This window comes from Lycorma delicatula, chromosome 7 (genome assembly GCF_047948215.1).
Source record: "Lycorma delicatula isolate Av1 chromosome 7, ASM4794821v1, whole genome shotgun sequence".
In the NCBI taxonomy this organism is placed as follows: domain Eukaryota; kingdom Metazoa; phylum Arthropoda; class Insecta; order Hemiptera; family Fulgoridae; genus Lycorma; species Lycorma delicatula.
The window spans coordinates 122,363,983-122,390,935 of NC_134461.1; the positions used below are offsets into that span (position 1 = coordinate 122,363,983).

Sequence of the window (26,953 nt, forward strand, 5' to 3'; positions counted from 1 at the left end):
AATAACAATAATATAATCTATAAACTAAACTGCTGTATAACTTACTACAAACAAAAAAAATAGAATTACAATCAAATAAATAATATTAAAGAATCACCAAATAATTAACAATGCTTTATTTATAAAACTTAAAAGTAACTGCTTTATTAATATTTATTGATTTAAATGACAACAAAAAATAGAACAAACAAGATTAACATTTTTAATAATGGACTTGTCATTAATTACCTATACTCACCTCAAACTTAAAATCAACAAGGGCAATAAAGAAATATTCCACAATCAGTTTGTTACTGTATAGATGCAATTGTGTATGTTTGTGTAAGTGATTTTTTCGATAAAAATATCAATAAAAAATAATAATTAATGTACATAACTAAATTAACTATATATATATATATATATATATATATAATATTAATAACAATAACGCACTAGTATATCGATAATAATAATAAAATAAGTAAGTCTTTTCCTTTGTTTTAATTTATTATTTAAGATCATCTTCGACATCAGGTATATCTTCAACATGTTTAGACTTGTTACTGCGATGTACTCTGGCACCGCTTCCTGAATTATCATCGTCAGCGACAACCTCATAATCTTGTAGCTCAGCCTCCAATTCTTTCTCCCATTCTTCTTCTGGGGATCATAAGGGTGGTCGGGTCAGAAAAATAAATAAATAAATATTTTAAATAAAAAAATAAATAAAGAAAAAAATAACTGTTTTAATAATAATAATAATAAAGAGAAAAAAAGCAATAGGTAGCAGACCTGAAAATGGGTTTATAAAAAGGACTGTGGTATTTTAACATGCAATAAGAAAAATACGTGATGAATATTATAAAAAAAAAAACTGATTCTAACTAAAAATAAATTATACTACATAAATGACATTAATATAAAAAAACGAGCAAGATGTAAAATGAGATTTTAATAACTGTACTGCATAATTTCAATTCCATTTAATTAAATTAAATTTTTGAATTTATGTATCCTTGTTAATATGTATTCACATACACTCAATCATTCATATTTATGACAGTAAGGTACCAGTAAAAGAAAAAAAAAATTTGGGTATAAAACCTAAAAAATTAGGTGTCAAAAACTTATATTTTTGACATACTCAAAAACATTCATTCAAACTCAATTTAATTTCTTCCGCAAACGTGAGATGATGATTATTTTCAGCTACTTAATGATGGATGACTTTTTTTTTAATACATGAAAAATCCAAACATAAATGGAATTTAAATCCAGAAATTTGTGGAAGGAAAAGCCTCTCTATCTCTTAGGCTGCTTGTCCACTGGAAGGGACTACAAGCAGCTGTAAGGTCACACGAGTATATACACAGTAGTGCGTTTGATCACGATGCAAACATGCTATGGGACAGAGTCCATTGCAAGTGACTTTGAGCGGCAGGTTGTCACACTAGTTGGTTGTTTGCAATGGACTCTGTTCCGCAGCACTTTGGATCGGGATCAGATGAACTACAACATACGTACTTGTGTAACCTTGTAACTGCTTGCAGTCTCTCCCAGCAGGTGAGTGGGCTTATTCTGACATGAAGGTGTAAAAAATTTTGCAAATTATAGCATTGTTTTTATAAGGTATTGAAAATTACACTATTAAAGCTCCAAAAATGAAAAAAAAATGTGCTGTCCTAAAAGTGTGAATAGAATAAACGTATAAAAGAAATAATTTTTTTTATCGCCTGTAACCAAGGAAATTATACTTTTTTAAAACAGAAAGAGAAAATAAAATTAAATCTAACTGCAACTATACAAACTTTTATAGCAAAGTCAAAACTAATTTTCATATAATGATGGTTGTTAAAACTATAGAATAAATCACAACTACAGTACATGCCGTAAAAGAAAAAGCAGACAAATCTAAAAAAAAAACTTTTCTATATAAAACTTATAACAATAACATTAGCAGATCATTCTTCATTAAAAATTAAAAGTCTTAAGTTTTTGAGCAAATTTATTAAAAAATTATGTTAAAATTATAACTGGTCAATTAAAAAAAAAAAAATTTAAAGTTATCTTTATAATCCATCTGCATAGTCCTCTAAAATATCGAATAACTTTTAAAACTGTCAGGGAGTTTTATGGAAAGGAAATAATTTACAAATGGGCTGAAAGTTAACGAGGTGTAGGTAGTTATGTTAAGAAAATGGTTTAAAAAATCAGGCGACTGAGTTAGGAAGAGATAGTAGTAAACTAGTGTAATATAGTGAGTGAAATTCTTAGATATTAGTAAATGATAAACTTTTACAACGATTTCTTTATTCAATACTATTCAGGAGATCATTTAAGCACATTTAGGAAACAAAATTTCAGGTTAGAAATACAGTAGACAGGAAAATAAGAAACCACAGGCAATTTTTTATGTTTTCAATTTTATTGCTGAAGGTTCAGTACTTCATTATTTATTTTGAATTTATGAATAACTGTGAGTGGAAGCATAACATTATAATACAAGAAACAGAACAAAACAAGTTTCAGGAAGTTCACAGAATAACATTATTTGAATGTAAAACTATTTTACGTCAGACCAAAGTTTGTAGAAAAATTTCTTCAAGGTATAATAACACATGATAATACATTTTTAGAAAAAGATCTAGAATATCTTTCAAAAATTGTCTACTTCCAAGAACAATTTTTGTCCATTTTCTGTAATATTTACAGATTTAGAGCAAATTTTGTCTCATCTGATGCTTAGTGCAGTCGCTGAAGAAAGGTAAATGAAAACTGTAAGCAGAGCAAGACGGAAATAATGCAACTATATTGCTGTATACTGTTAAAATGTGCGCTTATAAAATTAATTATTAAAAAAAAAATTGTATTAGAAATTAAAAATTCTTTTTTTATCCCCAAATTTAGACACTAAAAGTTTCAATTTGGTACTATATACAGTGCAATCACTTGAGCATATTGTTTATAGGACATCGCAAGAAAAGTAGAAACTACAAAGAAGTTAAAATTTTATTAATTTTTTCAAACATATTGAAAATAATAAGTAAGGATTATATTCATGACTAGCTGCAGAGTGTGCCTACGGCATGCCTCCACAGCTAGGCCCTCTGAGCAGGTTTTCCTGGCAGGTGGTGTCTTAGAATGGGATTATTAGGTGTCCAAAATTGAAACTTCACGCACTGTATATTTCCTATAGTGTATGTCCAAAATTGAATTTTTAAAATTGGTCATACCGTTTCGGAGATATAACTAAATTTTAGAAAAAGAGAATGACTGGATAACCGGACCATCGAGAGTACATCTTTTGTATGCAAACGTTAGCTCTTGTATTGCTAGCAAATACAGTATTATTATGACAACGTAATATATAATAATATAACAAGTGTACACCTGACCACCATGAGACAGGTACTAACAAATTGGGATTTTCCGCCAGTGATTGGTACATTCCGATGCTAAGCTAAGGGGGATTCACACACAGACAAGACACACATACAAATGCCCTTTAATAGGGTAGGATAAGGCCTACATCTTAATTTAGTTTTTTAATGGGGTAAATTACACATAATTTAACAAATTTTGAAAATTATTTTATTTATGAATACATAAACTGTTTAAAAATTAATTTACATAAGTTATCTATGCTTAACTGGATATAATTAATAAGAAATTGGAGTCAATGGAATATCTCTACATAATTAATTTGGGTGAACATTTTTTTATACGATGAAGAAAAAAACCAACTAAAAGGATTTTTGTTTTACTGATTAGTAATAGCAACACAAATTCTCTATTATTATTATTATCATTATCATCTTCCAGAGTCTATGTGGTTTTAAAGGTAATGAACCGTTATTCAATTTTCTGATAAGTAATTTAAAATGAATTTTCTGATGTTTTTACAACATGGAAAAAATGTGATCAGTTTATTTCATTCACAAAAAGCAAAATATGCAGATTATTTGCAGAGTTAACCTACAAAATTATGTTAATTGTTTGATTTGAAATACGATCTATTAGTGAGATGTATTAAAACTAGCAAGATTTCTGTCCATTCTAGGCTATATACTTAATAGATAATTGATACTAAAAAAGTTGATCGAATAAATTTTGCTGATTGAGTCAGAATTAATTAAATTGTAAACAAATCGAACATAAGTGATGATTATGCATTTTAAACTGTTCATTAGAATTCAAATTTTCAAAAAGTCTATACCTTACTGGTTACATATGCATAAGAATACAATGATTTAAAACAAATGAATACGTATTCTTACTACTTGGATTTCTTTCTTGATAAAGATTGACAAGAAAGAAGAGTCCTCTTATAATAAATTAGCTTAGTATCATGTTTATAGAGAGGTAAATGATGAATCATTACAATTACTGCACGCTAACTGTGTGAGGTTATGGGTGATAGGAAATCAATTCCATCGATCACCAAACTGAAAAGTAAAAATGTACCTTTACTTATTCTACTATTTTAATGCGATGTTAAGAAATAAAATAGGGATGTTTCATTCAAAGAAAAAAAGGAAATTATAATTTTTTACAGTAAAGTTTAATGAAAATATACCCCGTTTCATTTCCTGGCTAAAACAAACAAAAATTCCTTTTAATTAATGATGTTAATAAACTGTAATTTTTCATAATGATCTTGAAATTTATACGATAAACTAGTTAGTAAAGTTATATGCGTAACATACAGAAAAAACTGAATAATTAATAAAACTGAAGCGATGGCTTAACTCTCAAATTATTACTTTAAAAAAATTGTTTTATCTTCCTCAGAGCCCATTTAATTAAAATTAATTGGAGTCTGCTTCATTAACTGACCACGACTACTAATGATAACTCATTAATAATACAAATGAGATGACAGTAACATCACAGTTTCATTTACCAGTGTAGTTGCTTAAGAGTTTAAAAATAAAAAAAATGAACAGATTTGATGTAATGAAATAAAAAGTAATTTTAATAAATCAAAGAAGATCCAAACAAAAAAAAAACAAGACTGTGAGAAAGAAAAACACACTCGCACATGACAGAAAAAATAATTGTTAAAAAACTGATTGTTATAAAAAAAATTGATTAATTAAAAAGGATTTGGAATTAATTATAATGGATATACTTCACATTTATATAAATAAAATAAAATAAAATTATCAACATCAAAACAATAATAAAAAATTAAGCACGATCTCACATCAGTTTGAAGAACTGACAATTTTTAAGATCACAGTTCAATGACATCTTAACTCTTAACAAATTAGTTATTGCAATCGCACCTTGCTCTTAATAGAACTATCATTCATGATAGAAAACCCTTCAGAAACCAAACCCTTCAGCAGTTTTCTCATTTTATAATTTCAATCGCTAATAAACTTTAATGGAACACATTACAAAGAAAAATAAAGTTTATGATTCAAAGTTTTGCTATTATTACTTAATGAATTCTGTAACTAAATATAAAGATATTTAAATGATTTGTGTACAGAACTGCATTTTTAATTTAGTTTAATTTTATCCATAAATATATATATATATATATATATATATATATATATATATATTATTGATATATGCTAGTAATTTAACATTATCTTAGCAATTCAGTAACTAATGAATAATATCTATATTAATGTGATGTATTCGAACATAAAAACCTAATGTTTATATAAAATATTTACATCGTTATGATGGCAGATCATAGTTGGCAGGTAGTTTCTTTTTCTTTTAGAGTTGCTCTTATTAATTACTACTTTGTTTGGTTAAAAAAAATCAAATTCTTAAAATAATGATGTTTCAGCTCTGAGTAAAAATCAATCTGAATGTAATATACTTGTAATTTATAAAATTTAGAAATATAATGTATCAAATATCAATAGTTAAAAAAAATAACCAAATAATGATAGAATTAAAAGTTTATTAAATAGGTTTTTACTTTCACTGAGAGTTTAAATGCGTTCAGATTGTATTGTAGGAGAGGTTTTCTTGTATTATACGATAACATAATTATTTACGGCTTAAATAATTTTGTACGTTATCTATTTCATATATTTGTAAAGATATACGTTTATTTATTTATTAGATGTTAACACAAGTTAAGTGTAAAATACAAATTAAGTAGAGGATGTTGAAGAATTAATATAATTACCGATTAGACAACACAAAAATATAATTACAGTTTTATGCACCAGGAAGGGTTCACTCTGGTTGCATTATTGGTTTCTCATTGCCTGACTTTCAAAGCTCATCAGGCTTAGAACAGATGGTAATTCCGTAAGATATAGTTTAAACTTTCAATGTATATCAATAAATTTAATTATATCTTAATACCCAAAGTCTATTGACCGGCAATAGCCCATTTAAAACTGAAAAACTCATTTCCAATTATACTTAATTCGCAACAAATTAAAAAAAATTGTGTTTAGCATCCGTTGCTCATAAGAATCATTTACTGTGTCAAAATGATTTTTGAAGTACACATATTTTGTTCAATACTTACTATTAAACTTATATATTAATGTTCTATTCTTTAGAAGGTTTAAATTCATAACATTTTATTTCTCAATAAAAGAAAAAAAGGATTTCATTTTTCTGAAGGTTTATCCCTACAGATATACTGCTTTCAATTTTATGTAGTTCATTAAATTTTTTTTTTGTACATTTTTATCTAACAGGTAATGGTAATTTCTCATTATTAAACAGCATCGATTTCTAAACATGCATTAGTTACTAAAAAAAATTGCCAAGAGCACAGAGCACACTCAACATTCACAACTGCAGTGATCAAATGGGAATAGGTTCATTTAACATTATCTTTGGCCATTGAAATTTTACATACTCATCAATTTCAAAGATGCTACTCTCCAATCTGTTCTGATGGTTTTGAGATAGTGCATTATCCAAAGAGAAAAGGTTTTTTTTTAGCATACCATATAAATTTAACAGGGATATTTGTTGTAAATCTTAAAATCTTTTCAATGGTGTTTGCTTTCAATATTAATTTCATAAGACTTGATTGCTGATTTGTGATCTTGAAAATACTTCTTCAAAATAAAGCAAGATCATTATTTTATGTTAGTGTATATGTGATATCATTTTATTTTATTTACAAACTAATTGTTATATTTGTTTAACATAAATTGTTGTAATACAGTGTAAAACATTGTATTTCACACGGTAAAAAGATTAATAGTAATAATAATCATATACAAACATAGCCAAATAATGAAGAACACTAAATAAAATAGCATTTTATTAAACATTAAATATGGGGGGATAAAAAGTAAAAGTAAAAGTAAAAAAAATTTAAATAATCCACAGAGTACAACATTAAAAAAACAACATGAAGGCAACAAGTGATATAAAATAAACTAAAAGGAACACTAAACAAAGCGATGAAGGGAGGTATTTACATAATGAAATTACATCCGATCGTTTAAGGATACTGCACAATAACGCAGGGAGTTAATGATAACAGGTAATTAACTATAAAATGACAATTGTGAGGTAATAATAATCACTATGAGGTAAATTAAGGGATGATAAAATTATCAGGGAAGAAGGAATATCAACATCATTCACAAAATTTCAGGTCCCAAAACTATTATCATTAAATATAAATATATAGTAATAAATAAATGCGTATAATTTCATTTACAATAATAATATTCTCTATGTATATAATATATTTTTTCATAATAAATATATTTATATGTATATATAAAATCAGCAATGCACTGCACAAAATGACAACATGCGTGTTAGGTCATTCATTCCTTGATGTTCCTTAAGCTGTTAAAAAACAAAAAGCAAAAATAATAATAAATAAAATTTAATAGTGAAATAATAAAGAAATAAATTTTACATATTTATACCAATATTATAATCATTAAATCACTGAAATATTCAATGACAATTTTGTTTAAAATTCATTAAGAAAAATAAATGCCTGAAAAAGAGAAAATTCAGTTAAAATTACTCCCCCCCCCCCATCTAAGCCTGTTTTAAACCTATCTGGAACTTTAATGACGTATTTCATAATCCAGTAAAACTGATAAAATTTCTGAGGTCAAGAACAGGCATTTTTCTAAACCAGAGTTTAAATGTTGTAACAGGTAATAAATGACTTACTATAACACCTCTAAAGTATCCAAAAAAATATATATGTGGTTTTTACCTTCTAATTTATCCCAAAAGTGATAAAGCAACAATTTTTTTTTATATAAAAATAATTATAAAGTGAAGAAATAGAACCGAAGCGAATGAATTAAAATCTTATAAATATTCTTTAATTACAGATCTAAGGCGTTCAATTTAATAAAAAGCAGAGAAAGAATTTTTTAAACAGAGCATACTTTCCAACCTTAATGCAAACAGTAAGATTTTACTTAAAACTTATGTTAAGCAAAAAAGGCTTCTTCCAAAAATGAAAGCTTACTTAATTCCTTTTAATTTAAGATGATAAAACATTTTTTATACATTGAAAAATTGTAATAAATTTTAATTAAATTGAACTAGACTCAAATTAATGGAAATTATGAGAAAAACAGTGCATTAGTGCTATTTGTTTATTTACTTATTTTTTTTGTTGCCAAAATCATTAATTTTCAAGATAGTTGTAACAATCCATTTTTATTACCATATAAAATAAATAAGAGGAAAAAATCCAAAAATTTTGTTAAAATTTAATGTGATTAGTGGAATAATAAAATCGTAATTAAAACATCTGTCCTGTCTTTTAAGCTGTTACTGCTTTTACTGGACATTTCTACTGTTATCGATCAAATATGTTTTGATTTTCGATTAGTGCATTCTGTATTGTAATTATTTTATAATATGCTGTTCCCTATTGTCTTGTGTGAAAGTTATGATCGCTACAATCGAAACTTACTTCATGTGTATATGTATCCTTTAAGAAAACCGAGAAATTTTGCTGATAATTTTCTAATTACATCATTCTACTACAGATGAACAGTCATTGAATTTTGTTACAAAATGGTCTAAGAAATGTAGCAAATGTAAAATCTTCTAAAACTGTTATAAATAATTAACAGATAATTTTTGTAAAGAATGAAAATGGCTGCACCAAGATTATAAGAGATTAAAGCATAGCGGTGTAAAATACAAATCAAACCGTAAAAGACACATTCCTTAAATCTGAACCAGTATTATGAAAAATCTGCAAAAAACTAAATTAGACAGGGCAGCTGTTTCAATTACTGTAACTGAATTCTGTAAAAATAAACTGTTAACAATAAGCTATTAGTCCTGGTTTAGTATTTGGAAAGTAATAAATCATTGTTTGATCTATCTGGCTATGCGACTCACAAAACACAAACAAAACCCTTATGACCAGGAGAATGAGAAACTACTTCACAATGAGAAAATCAGATATAACATGCTGATTCTTATAATTGTATTCTAGAACCAATATTTTCTGATATGATGTTAATGTAACAGTATATCTGACAATTTTCAAAGTATTCTAACCTGTATCTAAAGTATTCCAGCTGACTGTTAGTGATTGCAAGATCTACATTTTCCAGTAATATAGCAGTATGTTAAACACACAAAAAATATTTTGAAGTGCCACTGATTTTGTTTTATGTTAGATACATGTGCTCGATATGATTTCAAAAGATAAAAATCATGCCTTTGTACATCCAACATCTCGAAAATGAGGAGGTCACTTGCAGCATCTTTTGTAAAAGTTAATGTATTTCTTCTGTAAATATAAATTTTTTTTTAACTTCCCTCTTTTTGTTTCATCTTTAGAAGCCTACATATTACCAGAAGAATGCTGTGCTATGGGATGGGCTTTTTGTAACAGGCTGGTTATAAGTTCCTTGCGCTATATTTTTCCACCAGATATTTTAAATGATTTCATACTCTTAAAATATTAACACATTTCACTGCCGACAAGACTTGTGTGCTCACATACATGACACTACATAATGTGCTGGGTGTGAAGTAATTACATTTTTGCAACATTTTAAGACCGTAAAACAGGATATGAATATAGAAAATGAGTAACTTTTGCACTAAATATCAGCAATTGAAACACTAGAAAGAACTAACTTTTCAAAAAATAACAAAGTTGGTGAAAATAACTTATAATTTATTAATATAAATATACTCATAACATGAAAATAACAAAACATTTCAAGTTATAATTCCATTTCAAACACTGACTGAAGATCAAGAACAGATATGATCATTTACCATATCACAATTTTGAAAAAACTTGTCTATTTTCATGAGGAACACTGCCCGACTGTGCAAATAATTTGTGATACATGATTGGTCATTGGCAATTGGGATTTGTTATTAGGTTTCCTAGGTAATACTAGTGAACAATTTGAAAACTCCTGCCATAAAGTTTGTCCCACCTATAAAGGTGTGATACATCATGTGCTAATATAAAGAATATCTAGCTATTTGTATCCAACGTTATTGAAAGATACTGGAAAATAAGCTTGCAGCTATAATCCAATAAATATACATTAAGACATGAGAATAAAAACAATATGTTCATCGTTTTAATTTCTAAAAATGAATTATGGGTTGTTGACTGAAAATTTATTCCTGTTTGTGAAGTTGTGAATTTTATTACAAATGGTTTGAGGTATCTTTCAAAGCGCATAAAGCACTCACAAATGAAATCTGCTTTTGCATATGACTTATTCATATTTTCCTGAAATGGTGACAGCTTTTGGCAAATATGTGCAGGCTTTCTTATAAGTTATATATTTATCAGCTTACTCAATCAGTAATTTTGAACCATAAATATAATTTAAGCAAAAAGCAATTCTATTATCTTACTATGGAAGAAATTCAGAACACAAATTGGTTTTGATGGGCTTTCAGAAAGTATTTCTAAAAGGAATTCAAGACAAAGTAGATGTAATTGTACATTTATCAAATTATCAACTGTCAAAAAAAAAAATAAAAATAAAAAAAATTAAAATACAGTTAAACCTAAATTCTTTATGATTACATTTTCTTTAGCCAAAATTAATTATAGTTTGCTAACTAATCTTTTATAAAGATTATGTACAGTACAGGCCAAGATACGTTGATTTTTACATAAGAAACTACTGTTTATATTATCACCAAGCAGCCAACTATAATAGCCACCAGATAAACAAACAGCACTATTCAAAATGTACTATAATTATCTTAAAATTTATATTAACTAATTAAAAAAGTTAATTTATTTACTCAACAGTATTAAAATATAAATAACTAAATAAATTATTTTTTTTTATTATGGAGTTAAAATATTAATTTTATTCCTAAACTGTATTGATATAAAGATTACTCATGTCACATAATAAACAGACAGCAGCTAGGCAAAGGGTAACTTTGCTGCAACTTGCATTCAGAATACTCAATCGATGTAAGCAGTGTGTAGTCTATACTAGTGTGAATATTATTTATCTTATTCCAGCGGCAACTTTTCCAATCCTTTTTTTAATTCTCCTCTCAAGTACTCGTCTGGCAAGGGCAAAGTCCTCAGAAGCCAGAGTGCACAAAGTTTTTTTCTGATTGCAGGGAAAGTTACAGACTCAGTTGACTTTTTTTTAAAAAAACATTTTAATTATGAAATTTTTGTTTAAAACTGAATAGCTCAGAAATACATCGCAAAAAAACAGATAAAATAACATTAAATAGTAGAATAATTATAGCAATAACTGTTAATTGCTTTCAACTAATTAAATATTATTATATTGAATGACTTTTTAAATATTTAAAATAGATAATCACAATAAGGAAACATTTTTTATAACTATGTTTTTAATGATGACTGTGTGACAAATTAAAGAAAGATATTCATAATACTGGTATAAACATAATCTTCACTGGAACTATTATCATTATAACTAATTAATCAATCAAGATATAAATACAATCAGTTGATATATATAACGTTTAATGAAGTAGATGTTAACTGGTTACTTAAAACTTTATTCAGTAAAAATACGTAGACTGTAATTATCATCAACATTATAAAAAATAAGATGAAATTTAAGATAAATTTGACATGGAATACGACATAAAGGTATAATCTGAATATTCTTTCATTACTCTGTGACATGATGATGTGAGGCATGTTAAACACATACACTCTGCTTCTTAATTTTATAGCTAATAGTAAGGAAAAAAAAAATTATAGCTAATATTAGACCCGACAATGATTACTTGACTTCTTACTTGTTTACTTAACTACCAAACTGTGAATGAAAAAATGAGTCACCACCACTGCATAGTAAGCATTTCTTGTTTCATAGTAACGATTTCTTCTCTACCTTGAAAATTTTTAATTATATGGAATCTGAGCTGAACGATAAACAAGAATAATATTAAATAAAAATCAAGCAGTCTTTATACTGCAATCTTTATTCCTCTTATAAAAGCACTGAACCAACAAGCTAAAACAACTGATAAAACAGATGTGGAAAAGATGGATACACATATATATATATATATATATATATATATATATATATATATATATATGTGTAGTATAAGAAATTATAATGTAGAAATGACTGTGTTTCAGAAACACAAGACTACTAGAGTCATTCAGAAACTTCTCGGCCTGACAAAGAGATAGCGCAAGTTTGACCAAATAGTATGATCCTTAAAAGATGATGATTATCCTCAAGTGTGATCCTTAAGGTGGAATGTAGCAAAGTTGCAGATGCATGTACATAGTTGCTTGTTTGTGGCAATTGAGTAAAACAAACAAGTTTTGAAATTTTCTGAAAAATGGATAAGTTGAAGTTTGAGCTGTTACAAAGTACTTTGTTTTAAAAGGTTCAACCTTGATGTGCACATAAAAAAATAAGATAATTTAATTTTAAAGGATTCTTCCCTTCTGTTTTTAATGGATAAAGGGGGCTTCTAAATCTAACCGTGTTTGTATATCTATTCAAGATGATCAATAGTTGGGACATCAAAAAAACAGCTACAACCTATGAAATCATAAAAACCCACAATGTCATATTAAATGATGGCTGACAGAAGTTATGCGGCTTACTGATGTAAACATCTCAATAGTGCACTACATTTTATATGATTTTTTTGGGTACGAAAAAGCTTTCTGCTCAATGGGTGGTGTGTTTGTCGACTGAAAACGAATGAGACTGAACACTTCTTAATTGTATTTAGATCTATTTAAATGGAATTCTGTTGAATCTCTTTTCAAATTTTACGACCAGTAGATGAAACATGGATTCATCCATATTACATGCCAGAGATCAAACAACAGTTCAAACAGCGGGTGGGAACAGATGGAAAAGCGCCGCTAAAGAAAGCGAAAATTGTTCAATCTGTAGGAAAAGTCACAGCTATGGTTTTTTGAATTCCTTCAGTGTGAAGCTTATAGACTATCTGGAAAAGCACAAGATCATGCCTTGTTGATGAATAGTCTACTAATGGACCAAGTGACGAGTGCTATTCAGGTTAAACGTCCACATCTGGCCAAAAAGAAAGTGTTCTTTCAAGACAATAATGTGTTGTTGCTGCAAAATTCTATTACCTACGCTTTGAAGTGCTTACACATGCACTGCATTCGACTCATAGTAATCACTTCCTCTTCCTAAATCAGCAGATATGGTTTGTAGATGAAGATTCACTTCAAATGATGAGGTTAAACTGAGACAACTGCTTCTTTTGCAGTTACACAAATCACATTATACTGAGAGTATTGAAAGTGTTGAAAAATAAAATAAATTTCTGAAACATATGGTGTTTTCTTTGTCAGGCCAAGAACTCTCTAATCAGCTCTTGTATAATGTTACCCAAATAGAGAGCATTGCTGTTATTCTGGATGGATGAGATAGTTGAAGTTCAAAAACATGTACACTTGTAACGATGAGAAAATCAGAAAATAAAATTATAGTGTTGATTTTATACTTCCCTTTACATGAACTATTTTGCGCCTCTAGTAGAAAGTGTATAGTCTCCCTGAAGTAATTTAAATAATATTATCTAAGCTATTATGTAATATAAGATCTGTTTATTTTACATGTGGTGTAGACCATTTCTTTTTTTTTAGTTTCCTGAACAAAGCTTGAATTAAGTTATGATTCAGTCAATAAAAAAACTCAAGTAATCAACAATTTATATAAATAATGAAATATAAAGTTAAATTAATATAACATTTATATTAAATGTTACTTCATTAAACAAAATTCAATAATTGAATTTAAAAAGTGACATACATGTAAATGCACACTGAATATAAGAGGAGAACAAAATGTTTCACAAAGCAACAGGTACATTTTCCTACTAACACCCCAAAACTCGTTGACCAATGCTTTCTCATATTCTGTCAGTCGCCTTAGTTATGGACTCAAGTATGCCTGCTATTTAACAGCTAAAAAAGTGAACATCATGAGATTTGTTGTTTAAAAGCTGTTTATGGTTATGAAACTGTTGAATGAAGTATTGTGAGTAGGCGAGTAATAAAATTTGTCCATCAGAGGCTGGTAAGGGAATTTTGAGGATAAATCTCACACTGGTCGACCGGTTTCTATGATTAATGAGAAACATTTGATTTGGTGTACTGCACTTTTCACTTCTTTCTGTGCAATGAAAGCGTAATATTAAGGGTATTCATTTCACCAAAGATGGTGAACTGAACAATGCAGTGAGGTCGTGGATCAAAAAAAAAAACTATGAGCATTCTTCACTGATGGAATGACTGAACTGGTTCACGGTCGGGAGAAATTGGCAGCTGTAAATGGTGACTAAAGGGAAAAATAAATATAAATTTTTTTAGCAAATAAAATGTAATTTTATGCCACATTTGTTTCGTTTCACTATCCCTTTTCAGTTGAAAATTATGGGCAACTGCAATACATTTCAGCCAAGACATAACATTATGACATATAGATAACAGAAAAAAACATTAGCCAAACCAGGATCATGAAAATAACAGGAAGCATTTATTTATATGTACACAAATACAAGATTCTGACATAAAATTTAACACATTCAGGTCAATACATTGAAAAACTATGAGTATTACACAATTATAAAAAATCAAAATTTATATTACATGGGAAATTTCAAATTATATTTTTCCTATTGTTAAATGTATTTTATCAGCAAACTCTGTCAATCTCATATATTTTTAAATATTTACAAGCACTAAAAAACTTCATGAGATTAACATAAAGAGAATTTTATTTTAATTCTAATTTTGGTTATCGTGATTATTACAGTAATGCAATTTTTGGGGGGAAGATTTTTATATTATTTTCTTTATTGTAGATTGTATATTATTAATTGTTAATCGTAACATAAATATATTTATTGAATTATTTTTGAAAATTTTTATTTTTTAAATCGTATTTAAAGAATGTAAGTTTAAAATCTTTTCTTCTCTTATAATTGGAAGAAGACATAGAGAAAACCAAGAAAGAGATCTTAGATCTTAATTATTTAAGAAAATAACTAAAAAAGAGAACAGAGTTGAAGAAAGTTTTTGAGGAGTAATAGTGGGGAACAAAAACCTAAGTCCATGATCTGCTGCCTGACTCAATAATAATCGTTTAAAGGATGACGATTTAAAGATTTAAATTCCCTCTTGAAAAATGACAGTATGACACATCATACCGCATAACCTATCAGAGTTGCTTTATACCACCTATCCAATTTTTTATATAGCTGTGACACTGTAATAAATCTTAAGTAAAAGCAGCACCAGTTGAATATTTTTTTCTCTGAGAGAATTACATTCACTACGCTGCTAGTCCATGCGGTGAACAAATTGAGGGTGCCACTTACAGGACTGAATATCACTTGAATTTCAATAGGCTAACTAGTATATTGGCAAGCAACAGTATATACAGTTCCATGAAAAAGGCAGCAGGAAACTTCTTAATCTTCATAATTCCAAGAACTCCATCAGGGATGCTTGTTATTTTTGAAAGTCACTATGGTACATTATGGTCAAAATCTCTTCTACTAATTAAATTAAAAGAGTACTAAGTACAAATTAAATTAAAAAACACACGATCTCACGAGAGTTTTTAAAGATGTACATTCTGAATACATTAAATAAATAATAAATAACAATCAATACAGTGTAAGTAATAAATACTTTAAATTATATAATTTGAAGCCAGCATGCATTTTTAGGTGGTAAAATATAGATGAAACGAAAGCAGTAATAATGAAGAACAATGATTTTAATGTGAATGGAATATTGTTACAGGAAAGTGTTAAAAACACGATGAATTCATAAAGTTTTAAGAGACCATACTTTAAGATACACTGAAAAAGAGAACTCTGAGGCAGATCGTGTAAAAAAGAATTTGAACTCAACCTGTCATATGTTAAGCGCTCAGATTTTATTAATTTTGATAATTTAATGAGATTTATAAGATGAAAATTAAAGGGAAAGATGGCTTTAAAGTATAAACAGATAAATCATGATTTAAAATAATAGAAATTCTGAGGTTAAACTGTCATCGTGAAAAAAAAATTTTAAAGAAATCACTAACAATAAAAAACTAAAAGTATTATTAACTAATAAAAGAATAAGAAAATTATTATTATTAAAGAATGAATATCTTCTGCATGTACTACATTTATAGCATTCATAATTTTACAGAATAATACACATGAAACAAAATAATATATTTAAAATAAACAGATAAAAATCAATAAAAAAAAACATTTTACAAGTAAACTTTTTTTACGAGTAAACTTTTACAATTCTACAGAAAGAAATGTTCATTACAAATAACCACAACGAATAAAAACAGAATGTCTTAAAAAAAAGCATTTGATAATAAACAACAAAATATATCAATAACAAACAAATTCTGTTTGTTAACTTAAAGTAAATAATCATTTTAATAAAGAATAAATGAGAGATACAAACGTATAACAAACAATAACACAGCTAAATCTAATAAATTGTACAGATAATAACAAATTAATTAACATAAAGGAAGAATTAATTAATTTATAACACATAAAAAGTAACATAAGCTGCGCTATTTTTTTTTTTTTTTTTTTAATATAAATATGTAGTTTTACTGCATCCTGCTGGCATTAAATAGTGTGTAAAAAAATCCCCAAACGATATGAAAGTGAAAAAGTATTGAAAAGATACTTGCAAATTGATTAAACATTTAAAATTTTATATGTAGTATGTTTAACTGAATGTAATAACATCAATGCCGTTGGATTAACTGTAGAAAAGCAATTTCTAAAGTACGAAAAGTTTTACTGGTAAGTCAAACACAAATAAACTTTTAAAAATCAAAAATCTCTTCTTAGTAGAAATAACTAATTATGCAAAAAGAGAAGATTATCAATTTTTCCAATTTTTTTATGCTATGCAGTAAAGCAGATGACAGATTTTAAGCAAAACCTAAAATATTAATTTTTTTAGAAAAATACTTGAATTTTAGATGCCATAAGAAAAAAGACTGACCCGACACTAGGTACAAGTGACTCTTGAAACCGAGAATGAAGTATTCTGAAACTGAACTTCCTAAGGAAAGAAAAAATGATGAAGCAGGTTCCTGTTGCCTTTTCACAAAACTGAACATACAATCTCATACTAGTATGTTAAGGTTATTGAAGTGCAAGATATGTTCAGCTCTACGAGTGACAATTCACTCTGTTCACAATAGGGTCTGGCTGTGAAGCGATGAAAATTACTACTATAATAAAATTCAACTTCGACTAGTGTTGCTTAGGTGGTCTTGATGCGCATAAAGTCATAAGAAAGCCGGGTGCAGGTAGCGACAAATTAATCTAACCCTTTTGTCAAGAAAGGATGCATTACATATATATAAAGAAAAGAAAAATAATAAATATACAGAAATGCAACACAATTGTAATATGATTCTAAGTTACACAACAGTAAAACAATATAGTATTCTTTTCTTAAAAAAAATTTAACTAACTGCTAACTAAATTAATAATAATAGTCATAATAGGTGCTATATACAGTACCTGATTGATGAGCTGAAAGGGTCTAATACAATACATATACTGTGATCTTTCTCAAAATTTATCTGTATTACAATATTTTGTACAATTACTTATTTTGATTAGAAAAAATTGCTAACAGAAGTCAAATATTAATAATCACCACAGGGTCATCCAGTACTTTCATACTCTACCAAAATGAAACATGTTGCATTATTTCTCTCTACTACAAGAAAGATGTCTGGTACGATTTAGCTGAACATAATGTAATTATTTATACTCATAATAAAATATGCCAATTTTGGTAACACATTAAGGTGGTTAGTTATTTCACGTTTAAATAGACAATAGAAGTTCTTGAAATATATACTAATATACTACTCACATCACTTTAAAATAGCTATTTCAATACTCATACATTATATATATATATATATATATATATATATATATATATATATATATATATATTTTAAATATATAATATGAATACTGTACATGTGTAAGTATATCAACACTTGCATTTCCACACACACGCGCACGCACACAAAAGTGCAAAATAATAATAAACCATTCTGATAAGGGGAAAAAATTAATGGCAGTAAACTTTCAATCATATGAATTTCCTAATTACAATATACGAGGTCTGTTTGGAAGATAATTGAACACGCCAACAGAGATATTTAGTGATGATCAGTTAGCAGCATTGTGTTCTGCATAACCTTCTCTGTAACCACATGTTCTTGGATTGTTGATATTTCGTTTAGTTTTATTGTTATTGTTATTTGAGTGTGACATGTTTTAAAGTGTTAGCAGCGATTTTTGTAATCTGCGATTTTCAAGAGTAACGATACAACATAAAATTTTGTGTGAAACTGGAGAAAACTTTCAAATTTTGAAATAAGCTTATGGAGATTATGCTCTGGATCATATGCAATGTTACGAATGGTTTTCATGATTTAAAAGTGGTTGTCAGTTGACTGAAGATGACCCTCAACCAAGAAGGCCTTTGACTTCAACCGATGACACCTGTATTCAGAAAATTAACAATCTGGTGTGTGCAAATCGTCGACTGACTGTCAGAGAACTTACAGATGGGGTTAACATTTCAATCGGATCATGCCGTGACATTTTGACTGGAAAATTGAACATGCATCAAGTTGCAGCAAAGTTTGTTCCTCGCTTGATGACTGAACAACTGAAGGAATATCAAGTGGACGTTTATTGGCAACTTCTTCAACAAGCTGATGACGATGAAACATTCACCCAAAGGATCATACTGGGAGATGAAGGCCAGGTTTATGGCTACGACATCAAGACAAAAGTTCAATCATCAAAAAATCGCTACTAATACTTAAACACATTGTACTCAAATAACAATAACACAAAAACTAAACAAGATTTCAACAATCTAAGAACATGTGGTTACAGATGAAGTTATGCAGAACAGAATGCTGCCAACAAAATATCAATAAATATCTTCGTTGGCGTGTAATTAAAAATGTTTGGTTATTTTCTGAACAGACTTTATATATTATTTGCTGTAAACATGTAATTTGGTTTGATAATAAATCTTTTTAAGGATAGATGTTTATATTTGCAGTTTTTACCTCCAATAGTAAATCCCATTGATCCCGCAAGCTTCTAATAGTATAATATCACAACAACTAATTATTTGTTTTTCCATCAGCAGAATATGTTTGAATATCAGCAGAATATGGCCTAGACATACTGGTTTAAAAAATGAAACCTGTCATTTGGTTTCAACTCTTAGCTGGTATTTTTCATTGTCTTTCTATTAACAATGTACTCTCTTTTGGTGAAAACTACATAGTGACAAAGCTATATTTATGTATGATAAATATAATATTAACTAATATTCCACTAGATGTTCCAGTAACATTCAGACTATCATAAAATTACCACTCATGGATTATCATTTACGATGAATGCAATCTTCATAGGACAACATATTTTTAGAAACAGGCTGTTAAATAATAAAAGTGTATAATTAATTGACAAAGAGAAAATTAAAACATGGTAATACCACTGATAAATACACTAACATAAGGTCACATCTGTGACAGTATGAAGAGATTTAGAGAAGCGAGGAGACTGAGCTGCATGAGAATGTGATCAGTTGAATTACAGCACTTGAATTACACAGTGGAAAATAACCTCAGAACATCATTGCTAGAGATTATTAATAAATTATATGCAGTGACTACGAAAAACATAAATAATTTTGATAATATAAAGAGAAGAATTGACCATAATGTTATATATATATATATATATATATATATATACATACACACTAGAGCGTAAATTAATGCAACACATAAGTCATTTAATAAAAATTAACTTTATGAGAAAAAAAATCAAAACTACAATTTGTGAAGATCTAGTAATTAATATGTTCTTTATTCTTAATCACTTCACGTATACGATTTGGAATAGATTCAATAAGTGTCTGCACGTTTTTTTAATTTCTTTATCACGACACCATACTGATATTACTGCTTTAATGAGATCAAATTTTGTGGTATAATTCATTTTTGAGAGTCGCTTTTTGACTATTGTCCAAAGATTTTCAACTAGATTTAAGTCTGGGGAGTTGCCTGGCCACAGGAGCACTTAATGTTTCGTTGTTTGAAAACTTTTTTGACATTTTTAGCAGTATGGCATGGCATCAAATCTTGTTTGATTGTTTGAAAACTCCACTGTCTTGTGGGAATTTGTTTTGAAGTTGTGTCACAACCCTTTCCTTCAGAATCTTGATATATCCATCACTTTATAATGTACGATCTAATTTTTTTTTTTGTTTATTTAACCTCCGGGTCCGCAGTCAAGCAATTCTTTCCACAGAGGATGAGATGAGTGTTTTGTAGCATGTGTGAAAAATGCCATGCCTGACCAGGAGGTCAGGCATGGCAGAACCCAGGACCTCCAGATGAAAGGCCGAGACGCTACCAGTTATGATCTACTGGAAGTAATGAAAAAGGGCCAACAAATGTGAAACCCCAAAACATTTTTTCTTTGGGAATGTTGAACTGATTGTTGGATATGAGCGCAGTGATGTATTCTCATCTGATGCTTTTCTAACGTAAGAAACTGTTTGCCCCTAAACATAAGAATGTGACTCATCAGAAAACAAAATATTTTTCCAGTCTGCTTTGGCCCACTATAGCCTTTTTTAATACTACTGGTGTTAAATACTGCTTGTTAGTGAACCAGCAAGTTTTCTGTCCTGTTGCAAGAATCTCATGACTAACAATTGTCATGCGTAATCTGTAACACTGGTTGTTAATTCTCGATTTAAGTCCAAAGTAGATATTTTTGGACCAAGTTTACTTTTTCTTACTAATTATGGATCCTGTGGTAGTTTTTCTTTTACGGCCACATTTACCTTTCCTTTGAGGTGAAACAAAACTAGTTCCTTTATACTGTTTTAAAATCATTCACTGCCCCTAGTCCAACACCACACTCAGAAGCTATTTTTTATTGTGTCAGACTGGTATGCTTAGAAACAAAAACAATTTTCGAATGCTTTCTTGGAGTTACGTCCATTATTATATATTCAAGACGCAGAAAGAAAAAACAAAAATACAAAAAATAAATAGAAAGCATCTATGATGTACGCTAAAAACAGATAAAACCACATTAATAATCTAAATGAAAACAATAAAATTACCATCTACTATGACCAAATGGTGTAAATAGCTGAAATATACATTAGTAAAAAAATATATATTTGAATATAAACGGACAGCCCTAAGAAATCGTAAAACATTTGATAACATTGTCTCATTGTTTCCTAACATATTTTGGAAGTAAGCCCCTGGTTTAAAATTTTGACACAATGACATATAACAGACAGTCCACAAGGATGTGGTGTGTTAGTTGGTAGTCGCAGCAAATACAAATGGATGCATCAGTCTGAGTCATGAGATATTCATGAGTTAGCCTAGCGTGCCCTATATGCAAACAGCAAATAATAACATACTCTTTACGATTATTCCTGAATGAGGAGCTCAACAGTGATACAGTATTCTTAACAGGATGAAGTTTATTGTTGAAGGTAGTACTCCATTCAGTTTGTCACTCATCACGGATCACCCTCTTCGGAAAACAGACAAGATTATTGGAAACAACATAATTAGTGAAAGGAGGATGGAAACAAGCCTCTTTTGCCGCACTATCAGTGTGCTCATTGCCTGAAATTCCAATATGGCTGGGGATCCAGCAGAAGCTCACAGTTGTTTAATCCAGAGTCATTTCAGAGATAACAGACTGTATGTCAAAAAAATTCCATGTCGATGTTCATGTACTCCTCGTCTGAAGTACACATCTCCAATTGCCTGTACAGCACTCATGGAATCTGAACAGACAAGTATGTGTCAGAATTTTGGACTAATTATCTCATAATATAACCAGATTTGTGTTCTTACGATAGATAAAAGACTAAAGTAGTAATTAACAAGAGAAGGCTCCAATGGGGGTAATAACATGGAACAACAGACTGAGGTAATTGTATACTTAGTGGTACGAAAAGGTGCTGAGCTGAGGTGCCTAGCAAAGCAGTAGTCTCAGCTGTTTCTGGTAGCAATACAGGTTAGAGAACACCGCATCAAAGGTTGGATGATTTCATTGCACTTTAATATGAGATACGTAAGAGCAAATCAATCGGTTTCATCTATTCCAAAGGGATGGCTCACCACTTTCCACCGGTAGACTTAACACAGAGCTTGAATTAAATGCTCCTATAGCATGATGGATTGCATCAAGTATTCTGAGAGCGGTGGATCGAGCACACAAATAAGCCATGCAGCTAGTCTAAGTGCGAACGGAGCAGAGCTTGGTAGAAGCACAACATGTATATTTGATCAGCTCCCCGATGATTGTTACATAAAGCTTTCACCATGTTTAGCATTTTTTGACATTTTACCTTCAGCTTTTTTACATGTGTTACCCACATCAGTCTATGGTCAAACCACAATCCTAAAAATCTAATCCGTGTGCACAGTTCAACCGGTTCATTATGTAAAAACAGCTGAGGTAAAACACGTTTATGTAAAAACATGTACCTTCAAGCGTGAAACGCAGATGCATTTTGTTTTCTCTGGAGAAAACGTGAATCCAATTGTTTTACACCAAAATTCTTAGCGGGTTATTATTTTGGAGCGGCCTCTCATTAGTAGCTAAAGTTCTAGATGCCATGTAAACTGAAAAATCATCTACAAATAAAGAACACATACCGGGTTTTCACACATAACTTGTTATACTATTTATGACAAATAAGGTAACACTTAGAATACTTCCTTGTGGAGAACAAAACACTGAGGAAATGGACAGTATGAACATTTATAACAACAGAAGAAAGAGAAAGAATGAAGAATAATACTGAACAAAATAATTCATGACTGGGAAAATAGAATTATCTAAGGACATAAAAATGAGAATATTCAAATATAAAAGTAACTAAAAAAGTAAACTATTTTAAAAAAAACTATTACTTTTATTTGTACATATATAAATGAAATACGCTTATATTTCAACTAATCTTCCACTATTTCTTTACCATTTAGCACATCTCTTAATAAGTCTTTGAAATCCTGCCTGAAAAAATATTTCAATCTGGTGCGTAGCCAATTTTATACTGCTTCTATGAGCTCTTCCTCAGAACAGAAATTATTCTGTCGTAGATCTTCTTTTAGTGGATCAAAAAAAATCAAAATTGCTTGAAGCCAGGTGAGATTTAACGGTAGGTGGTCTAACAACGTAAAGCAGAGAATATGAAGATAAAGGATTGTTTTGTTGTGATCAAGCACTATACTGAAGCCAAATTGCACCTTTTGGACTTTAATTTTATCTTCAATGATCACAGTATCTTATAGTAGCTTTCACTATTCACAGTTTCACCTTTAGCTGTGAAGCGAATAAAAACTGGATCTTCTATAAATCAGAATATTATCATAATCAACCTACCCGCAGACATGTGAATTTTGAATTTTTGCTGTAGGAGATGAAGGGTGTTCAGAAACTAAACTTTGTTGCTTACTTTCAGGTCCGAGCTTTAAGCCCATATCTTACCAAAGGTTAATTCACATCAGTCTAACCATCTTCATAATATTTCAAAAGCTTCTGGGAAATTTTCAGATAATTGTTTTTGTAAAGTCCTGTTAATTGACATGGAAACCAAAGAAGGCAAACTTCTCAAAAGTTTAAAGAACAATGGATTAAAAATGCCAGGCCACAGCCTAACATTTAACTAGCTTACAACTTATCAACTTTACTCATTGTTAATTGTGAATCACTTGGATAATTGCATTGATATAGACACTATTCTTTGACCGCAAGCATAAATTTCTGTTGTTCATCGCAGAGAGAAATCCTACCTTCTTTAAAGTGATCTATCCTTATGTAGATTTTTATTCCACTCAAACTCTATAAATTGCTGTATAAATTCCACTCTATAAATTGCTGTAGCATTCTATAAATAACCTCAGCTAGTTTCACTCCCATATTGAGATAATATATCGCTGTCAGTATTTTTTCCTTAGTGATATTGGACAAGGGGAGCATTCATTTTAAATTGAAATTTATCACAACCACAAACAGCTCTATGAGGTAATGATTTACAATAGAAGTTGGTGTTGCAAGATAAGAGATTGGATTAGAAATATAAATCTCTTTACTTCTGACTTTCCCTTATGTTATACTGCTTAACATTACTATACAGTAATAAAACTGGATAATCGGTAAGAATATACCAATAAAGCAATGTAGCAAAAGAGATGAGATGACTAAAGATTCCAATTGTACGGGCAAAAGAGCTAGATCCAGAAATTAATGAATTAGATGCAGCAGGAAGATAAACATAATGAAAGAAATATAAGAAAAATAACTCAAAATGATTTGTTTATGTACTAAAAAGAGAAAGAAAAAGAAAGAGAAAACCAAAAATATGACAGAAAAATGACATTTCAAGGTAGATTAAGAAAAGAACAGTGACCATGATGAAAATAAAGAAGTTACTCCAGAATGGAAAGAAAGTGAAGCCTTTGATACACCAATGCTGAACTGCGATGATATAATGATAAAAACAGACAGTAAAAAGTAAAAGATATCATAAAATAAAATAACCTATAAATACAAACAATAGCGATGTTTATTACAATGATAGTACTTCTTCAAAAAAAGAAATTCACTATACCTTCACTTAAATAAAAAAAATTTACATTACACTGAAAATTAAAATAAAATTAATCAAAATGAACAAACGATTATAAAGAGATAAACTGGAAGTTAGTTCAAACATAATGTATTTTAAACCAGGATAAAACCAAATATATAAAGTTTTCTACAAATGCTGCTGGCCAGTATGAATATTAGATAACAGTTAGATCAGAATTTACACATCTTGTGAGGTGGTTCATGATACTATAAGTAATTGCAGTTCTGAATTAATAATAAAAGCTACAACAGTAAAATATCTGGATGCCATGTCTGAAATAGCAAACTCGTGTCAAATTTTTAAGTAACAAAAAAGACACTTATTTTATCAGTTTTGAACAATAAAATCAGATCTTTTTGTATCATTAAATCAATGTACTACGTATAAATGGGGTAAAACACAGAAGCCCCTTTGTGAGTGTGGTGAAAATCAAACTGTCAGACACATCACAGAAGTTTGCCTTAGGACAGCGTATAAAGGGAATCCTGAAGATTTCCTGATGGCGACTCCAGAATCAGTAGCATATATTAGTTTGTTAAATCTTTGTTTGTAATTTTGACTGTAATTAGTGTTATGTTTTAGTGCCATATGCTAAATAAATAAATGTACTATGCATATGCTCATTCTTTGCTAAATTATTCCATAGAAATTTGGAATGGGGCATTTGATACTCGCTAAATAAACTTTTTACTATACAAAAATATATTCTTAAAGTAGCCTTGGTTAAGTGTAATCAATAGTCTAGCAAGTAAATTTTTAAGGAAATGGGTGTCCTAATAATAAGACTAACTTATGTAAAGAATTTAACTAACTATATTAATCTAAACAAAAAAGAATTTTATACAAAAATTTAACATATTATTTATGATGTGATGTGTATTTCAATGTTTTGAGGGTTTACATGATTACATGTAGGAGACCAGTTTCATTGTGCATGTCACAAACTAGTACACCGGATACATATTGAATTTACATTTTTGAGGTTAAGTAACTTTAAACTTAGGAAAATAACTGAATAGATACTGGATAAAATTTATTTCAAAATAAATTTTGTAAATTTATCTTGATAGCGCTGCAGTTATTCAATCTATATCTATTTTGAACTCATGATTTTATTGTTGTGTGAAAATTTTTATGTTGTCTAAATTTACAATCAATATTATGTTTAATTTACAATTGTTTTACTGTGAGTGGTAACTATAGAATGATTGTAATTATATTCACTCAATAGCACCATCACTAGCATTCAAGTTCTCTTCTGCTAGTGATCCCTAATTGAAATTATTATACTTGCATAATTCAGTTTGTAAAGCGATTGATATGTATACTTTAAATATATTTATGTACACCCACTGTAAATATATTATTTTGAGGGAGTAAATATTGACTGATCGATTCATTCATTGAAATAAAAAGAATACTGCAAGGATTTAAATACAAAGTGTAGCCTGCGCTATACTTGGACTTCGCTAATTTTTCTTAGTATTGCAAATTGTTAAGATAAAATAAATGGATATTTACGACCTGTAAAATAGTTAATATGTTCAGAGGAAAACTTAAAATGATACTTAAAAATGATTTTTCAGTAAATAAATGACTGAAAATAAATAAATAAAAAAAAATATAAAAAAAGTTAACCGTATACAAACCATTTTTAGCTGATCTTGATTGAGCATCATCAGTTATTCCAAGTTTCTTCATATTCTGTTCAACTTCTATTAAATCTTGTTTACTTGCCGTAAAAGTATCAGAAATAAATTCATG

General features: G+C 28.9%; 1 protein-coding gene across 1 annotated transcript; it reads right to left on the minus strand.

The window, feature by feature from the left end:
* Positions 1–486: 486 nt before the first annotated feature.
* Positions 487–26,901, minus strand: LOC142328172 (synapse-associated protein of 47 kDa-like). The gene is made up of 2 exons (XM_075371722.1): positions 26,839–26,901; positions 487–642 (listed from the first exon to the last, which is right to left on the minus strand). Exons 1-2 carry the CDS (start codon positions 26,888–26,890, stop codon positions 491–493), a joined length of 204 nt encoding a protein of 67 aa, XP_075227837.1. The 5' UTR covers positions 26,891–26,901; the 3' UTR covers positions 487–490.
* Positions 26,902–26,953: the final 52 nt, after the last annotated feature.

What these genes read in the sequence shown, in the direction of transcription:
- LOC142328172 (XM_075371722.1), bottom strand. Translation starts at nt 26,890, where the DNA reads ATGAAGAAACTTGGAATAACTGATGATGCTCAATCAAGATCAGCTAAA. An exon ending in ATCAAGATCAGCTAAAAATG is followed by an intron (nt 643 to 26,838) that starts GTTTGTATACGG and finishes TATGATCCCCAG; the next exon opens with AAGAAGAATGGGAGAAAGAA.